Genomic DNA, 7161 nt, shown 5'->3' on the forward strand with positions numbered 1-7161 from the left:
TGCTTGAAGCTATTTTTGCCTATAGAAGCTGCAGAAAACACTAAAAAATGACTGTTATCTTTTTATCACATTTTTAGTCGATCCAACCAAATATATAAAGCAACATTCTACAGTGGAATAGATTAAAGCTTAAAAAACTAACAATAGAGAGTAATCACACCAAGGGAAAAACTGGAGTATAAATATTCCTAATCACCAAGAACCTAATCCTAAGCTAAGCCCTAAGAAAGGCAAAACTCAGTATGTACAGGACAGGCTAGTGTCGTTGCTCTCTCTATTAGCATCAATATTTTATACACTATAGTTTCTTTGCAGCAAAAAGGCGATTCCGCCCCCACACTCCGGACTGACATCATGTGAGGGGTTCAATCAAGGTACGTAGCCCGTTAAGGGGGAGGCCCTAACCCACCGGATGCCAGAAGCCCATCTACCAAGGCCTCACACTTGTGCCTGAGAGATGGAAGCAACTATACGACAGCAGTGGGATTCGAACCCAGGCTCATTGCAGCAAGATCTGCCCCTCCGTTGCCAACTGCGCTACGCCCTTGCGGGCCTAGTAGTTTCTTACTGCATCATGTCGCTGCTAAGCTGCTGAAGATCCGCTTCAAACTCGGGCATGCCAGACGTAGTGTACCCATGCTCAGTGGAGATATCTATAGAGTCGAGAAGCATGCTTACGAAAAGTATACCAACAGGTGCGTATTGTACTTGAAAGGAATAGGCACTACCTTTGGACAAAAACGGACATCAAGTGTCTCCAGCACACTGCAATGAGTTATAGCCGTTTCGACAGCTTCCTCCTCAATGCTACAAGACTGTAGTATATCACAGCATATGATGCATAAACAAAGCCACAAAAGTTAAATAGGGAGAAATATCATAACATGAATGTTGTCACAAAACAAATAAAAGGCACATAAAGCTCACAAATTTAACCTAATCTTGTCAGCTAACTTAACATTAATCGGGTTTATGTGCAAATGTTTGCGTGAATTTAGTGAAAAAGTGTAGTTATACGTAATAATTGGCACTTATACATATACACTAGTTATGGGTGTAATTAAATCATACCTGAAGAAAAAGACTGGTTAAACGTGGACAATCGAGCTTCAAAATCTCCAACGAGTTACAATTGCTGAAAATTTAATGAAATCAGATATTAAAACTCAAATTTACAGGAAAAGAAGCGTGACATTATTTAGTGTGAATACACATACCTCAGGTTGAGAAAGAGCAAATTGCAGCATGATATGTCGACTTCCTTCAAGTTTGATGACAATGAAAGATTCAAAGATGATAGATGGAAACATCTCGCGGTAGGAGGAATAACCACCTTCTTGATATTTGGACAGCAGACACAGTTAAGATTCTGGAGCAGGCGGTTAGTTTCGTGCTCAGGCAGAAGCATATCACTTTCCCCAGACGAGCCACCAAACAACTCGTAAGAAGTGCTGACATCAGATAATCGTCCATTGTGAAACCCCCAATCCAAGTCATGCATATTGACACAACCATTCAGGCTGACATGAGTTAAGTGCCTACAACCAGCAAGCAACTCCTCTATGGCCGACTGGCGGAGCGTCCCATACGACAAGTCCAATTCACAGAGAGCTGGGAGAGCATTGCCTTTGTAAATAGGCTCCAACGATGTGTCACTAAGATACTTGCATGCTTGCAATTTCAGAACCTGTAAGTAAGTAGAAGTTAACATGACTGTAAGAGCATACTAGATAGGCTTCACAGGATAAAACATAACAAGCAGCTTCAGCTAACAAAAGGAAAAGAGATTGGGGATTCAGGTGCAATAAAGTACCTTCAAATACAAGCAGGAGCGAAAAACAGGTTGCAGATTAACCAAAAAGGTGTATGACAAATCGAGGTAAGTCAAGCTGCGAAGGCCACGTAAAGATGAAAGTCCATCAGGACCAACAGATGGGCATGACATCAAGACCAATGATTCAATAAGCGGGCATGAAAATGCTGTAGCGGATAAGAAATCATCCTTGAGTTGGCTGTGCAAATTAACAACGCAAGGGAAGTTAGATGCGTTTGTATCAACTTGATCTGTTAAAAAAAGGTTGCAAAAAGCTAAAAAAAACACATGGTAATTACTAAGTAAACTCACCTGCAGAAAGATGCATCCAAAGCTGTAAGAAGAGGGCAGTAGATAAATGCTTCAGATAACACACCACAGCCCTTTAGTTCAAGGGAAACCATTGATGGTGCTTCAACAAGGAGCACATTCAGTTTCGGGCATATTCCCATATTCAATGACTTGAGACCAACCTGCAATGGATTCATAAAAAATATGGCAGGGTGATGAGCAGAAGGCAGATAAAGAGCAGATTGATAAATATTATAGCTTTATGCCTTTCTCAAACTGTTAAAGACGAACATTTAACAAAGAAAATTCAATAGCTTCCCAATCAAGCAGGACATAGAAACAGAAAACCGGAATAATTGCATTGACCAGTTAAAATAAGGCGGTGACTTACAGGTGAAAATGATGCTCTCTCAAGATGATCACAACCATCTAACGAGACATGCTCAAGGTAAGGACATTTGAGTTCAAGAGACGTTATAGCACGGCAACCACCAAGTGAAAGACTAACCAAAGATGTACTGCGGAAACTCACTGTTGTCAATCTCTGAAAAAGAGCAATGGACACAATCAGGTATGACAGCAAACTGTAGAAAGAATCCTTAGAATATACATCTACTAAAAATATGGTAACTAACCTCACAATTGTCAAGAACTAATGATCTCAACAAGGGACAGCCACCTCCGCTGCCGAAAACTTCACAAATCGAATTCGTCAATGATTCGCATTCAGCGAGATCCACTTCTTGCAAAGAAGGGCATTGCAGGACCAAGGTCGTTAAGCTTTCTTGCTTTTGCAAAACTAATTTCTGCAATTCAACAAATGAAGTACACTTAACCCAGGGGTATGGATTACAATAACTTTTAAGACGAAAGCACTAGTTCACTGCGAGGAATCATAATTTATGATGAAGAACGGCATACTTTGAGTGCATTTGATATAATACTGATTCTTTGGAGAGAGGGACAATTTGAAACTGTGATTGATGTAAGCACACTGCTCCTTAAAGTTAAATCAATAAATCTGCAAAGAGCGCAATTAATTGGTCATTTTCTGCACACAAAAACAAGTGACAAAGTTCATGTGAAAGAATGGGACATACTTTCGACAGTGTACAAGCCTTATGTTCTTCAGGCGTTGCAGATCCAAAGATACTGATGTTAATAAACTGCAATTATCAAGCTCCAGAACCTAGAAAAAAATGCATAGGGAGCATCAGCAAACTTGATAACATCTAGCCTATTATATCATACATCATCATCACAATTACAAATTTTGTTGAAATACACAAGAGGAGAGTGTAATCAAACCTCGAGCAAAGAACTCGAAGCTATAGCAACCATTGAAGCCGATGTTATTCCCTCACAACTATGAAGTTTCAGAACCGTCAACAAATTAAGCCTCACAGACTGCAAAGGATAATTACATGTTAGATGGCCCACGTCTGTATATACTAAATTGAAGTGGACATACAAACAACAAGATTTGGATGCGATACGAGATAGAACTTACTTCAAGAGAGATGTTTGGGCAGTATGAAGCATCAAGAATTCGGAGATGTACACAATGCTGAGATATTACTTGCAGTGTTTCATCACTAACACATGAACAATTGGACATGTCCAGGGACTCCAAGAGTGGGCATGGTGCCACAGCTGAGCGAATTGCAGCATCTGAAAGCTTGTGACAGGAAGCTATATCAAGCTCACGCAGAAGGGGACAATTGAGAACCGCATGTGGCATACTACTGCGCTTTAGAGACAATGTCTCAAGCTGGGGACACCTGAAAATTTTGGGGTTTACATTAAATACTGGAAGACTAATTGAAGAACTAGGAAACAGAAATGGAGTTACTTATCACCTGATAGAGATGCGAACCACACGGCATTTCACTATCTGAAGATCGTGCAATCTATCATGAGAAATGGGGGTTTCCTGAATACCATTACCTAACGTAGCATCATTGATATTTAAACTCTTCAACATGTGGCAATCTGTCAATGCTTGGAAAAAGGCTTCTCCTAACTGGCCTTTGCCCAAGGTCAAAACCTCAAGATTTCTGTTGAAAATTCAAAAGATAAAAGAATTATCTAGCACAACAAGTTTACTAGCATACAAGTTTGTTGGGTAAAATCGAAATCCAATTTACCTCAGTGACGACATGGCTTTCATCGCTAAGGGATGGATAGCAGGGGCACCATAAATATTCACTGCAGTAGCATTGGGATATCGATGACACATGTCCTCAACTGTTACATGAAAAAAAGTCATGAAAGTTAATTTCTTCGTGGGACCAAAAAACTGAAACATCTAGGTACAATCAAATAAATTACTAGCCAATATTGCAGAAAATAAATCCATAGTCCAACAGAACTTTATTTGGTTACTTCAATAGGTCACGACATTTTGTAGTAGATGCCCCACGGCCACGGGTTTAACTAAGTCTAGCCGTCAAGCAAATTTGTTCAACAAAATATTCTCATAACACATGAGGTTTGACTATGAATATTAGTAGAAAAGAACATATAGCATCACATAGATTGTTAAAAAATTTCTTTATAACAAGGATAATAACTAACTAGAAGAAGATCTCAGTTAAACAACAGAACAGATAACTTGTCAAGTCAGTGTCAAACATGTCAAACTTAAGTTACAAAACCTGTTTTGCCATACATTCAGTTTGATGAAATTTTGTCTATGACAAGGATAATAACAATCATGAATGAGATCAGTTAACTACAAGCCTAGAAACATATCAAGTCAAACTTAAGGTACAAAAACTATTCTGCTGTATATTTATCTACATTAGAGTAGATACTGTCATATAAGCAGGTTCTCAGAAGTCAGAACAGAAGTGTAGGTTATTGAATAAGTCATATACTTCAGAAAAATATAATAGAGCGAAAGATTCAACATAAACTCAGATTATAGTGTGAAGCTTGAAAGCACAGCTTTAAGTAATTTAATGCCAGTATAAATAACAGTGGTAGATGGAGTAGCATTTTAGCAAAATAAGAGACCATAGAAATACTCTACTGACATTGCTGCAGAGATATGTGGCAGTTCTCAAAATTCAGGTGCCGCCAGAAATCTTCATGAGAACTTGCATCTCTCCACTGCCGGCAAACCCTTGCAGCTCGGCAAAGATCTATGTGTTCCAAGAAAGAGAGAACCTAAAAGGGTTTGCATGAATGGAATAAGCATTAATATCAAAACCAGCTATAAAAAATTAAAACCATTAGCGTCATTAGTAATAGTACTAATTATTAATAATACTACCATATGCAATAAGTCATCAGTCAGATCCATCCGAACTTCCATATCATCTATCCTATCGGCCAGATCCATCAGAACTTCCGCATCATCCATCCTATCAGCATCAATATTTTTTGTTGCATCGTCTCCACCAATCGGAGAATCAGGAAAATCCCCATCATCAAACTTGTCGTGATGTGGATGAAGGTAATGAAATTCATTTTCGAACTGAGTGCCCCAGTCCCTGAAATACAAAAATCAAGATCAATTTTTTTACAGCACATGCTGAAAATTCAACATACAACTAAACAGTGCTACACCCTGAGGTTACTAGTAAAGTAAAAGTAGCAACCAGAGACGAGCTATTAATGTTTTAAACTCGTGGCTATAAATTGCTATTGGGATAGCTAAAAACATATGCAAATATTCCCTTTTCAGGTCTACAAAGCCACAACTACAAAAAGAGATAAAACTGCATCACCAAAATTTCTACTTTCAAACTGAAATATCAACCTAACAAACTACAAACTGGATTATTGGCACTTTGCACCTAGGAGTGGGAGTTCTTACAGAGAAAAAGAATGAACTTTGGGTCGTTTATTCTGCGAATCGCGATCAGAACTCTCTCTTCTCATAGCATCCATTGCCGTGGAAGAAGAAGACTCACCACCTAATCCCAAATTCAAATTAACATCCACTTTCAGCTCCTGACTTCCACTAGCGTCATCATCTTGTCTACCCTTCCTCTCATTCAGCCACAGCAGGAAATCCTCACTTCTCTCACCCGATTCGCCACCAAGATCAAACATTTCGTCCGTTTCCATCGCGTTTGCTAGCTCGCCATCCACCTGCAACCCTAAACCACTACCACCACCGCCACCATTGTGAAAGTTAGCCCAAAACCCTGATTCAGGATCATCATTATCCATGTCCTCGATCGCTTTCCCCGAAAATCCCTCCATCATACGGCAGCCCCCCTTATTCCGACAATAAAAATAACATAACCCGCACGCAGCAACACTCTCCTCCTCTTTATCTCCAAAGCATAAAAATTCAAAGCACCAAAGCCTCATACACACCAAAAAATCTACACGCTACTTCACTAACCCTAGCTGAAACGAGCTAAAATTCAACATTTCACCACAAAACCCTAAAATTCAAAATTTTCGCGAAACACTTTAACAACAACAGGTCCTTATGCCACCGATTCCGCTTCACTCGAGCTGGAAACGTGATAAATGTCCAAAAAAAATCACAATGGAATGTATTTGTGGGAAACAAAAACTGCATTCACGAAACAAAACAGATCGGATCGGAAGAAATGAGCGCAGTGGTAAAACTCTCCTCCTCGGAATTCCTTCTTCGAGTCAGATCAGCGGAAATGGAGATTATTGATTTTTCTCTTGTCGATTACTTTCTCTCTCTTGTTTTCCTCTCCTTCAGCTCTCTCTCTCTCTCTCCAGAGATAAAGCTTTGTCTTTAAATCGAAAAATAGAGTAAAATAAACACTTGAACGAAATTTTCGGTCTTTTCTTATCGATAATATTTTATTTTACTTTATCATTTTTTGATCATCAAACGGCGTCGTTGTTAGATGTGGCGCTTTTATTGGGCCGAATTTTGTATGAAATGCGGCCTGCTTAATAAATTATTCGTTATTGGGCCGGATTTTATTTAAATTAAATCATTATTTTGGTTTTATTTATATGGAATAAGTAGAAAATTTGTCCCAACAATGAAAAAGAATGATAAGTTATTTACTCAGTGGATTTGGATTTGGATTTGGATTTGGATTTTATCTTAT

General features: G+C 38.9%; 1 protein-coding gene across 1 annotated transcript; it reads right to left on the reverse strand.

The window, feature by feature from the left end:
- Positions 1 to 48: 48 nt before the first annotated feature.
- On the reverse strand, positions 49 to 6836 carry LOC121752178 (F-box/LRR-repeat protein 15-like). Its single transcript, XM_042147109.1, has 17 exons — positions 5928 to 6836; positions 5382 to 5601; positions 5143 to 5275; positions 4252 to 4351; positions 3964 to 4161; positions 3615 to 3885; positions 3413 to 3511; positions 3205 to 3293; positions 3026 to 3125; positions 2740 to 2910; positions 2496 to 2648; positions 2126 to 2286; positions 1814 to 2012; positions 1218 to 1687; positions 1072 to 1135; positions 729 to 815; positions 49 to 653 (listed from the first exon to the last, which is right to left on the reverse strand). Exons 1-17 carry the CDS (start codon positions 6428 to 6430, stop codon positions 573 to 575), a joined length of 3099 nt encoding a protein of 1032 aa, XP_042003043.1. The 5' UTR covers positions 6431 to 6836; the 3' UTR covers positions 49 to 572.
- Positions 6837 to 7161: the final 325 nt, after the last annotated feature.

Source organism: Salvia splendens, chromosome 10 (genome assembly GCF_004379255.2).
Source record: "Salvia splendens isolate huo1 chromosome 10, SspV2, whole genome shotgun sequence".
NCBI classification, from domain to species: domain Eukaryota; kingdom Viridiplantae; phylum Streptophyta; class Magnoliopsida; order Lamiales; family Lamiaceae; genus Salvia; species Salvia splendens.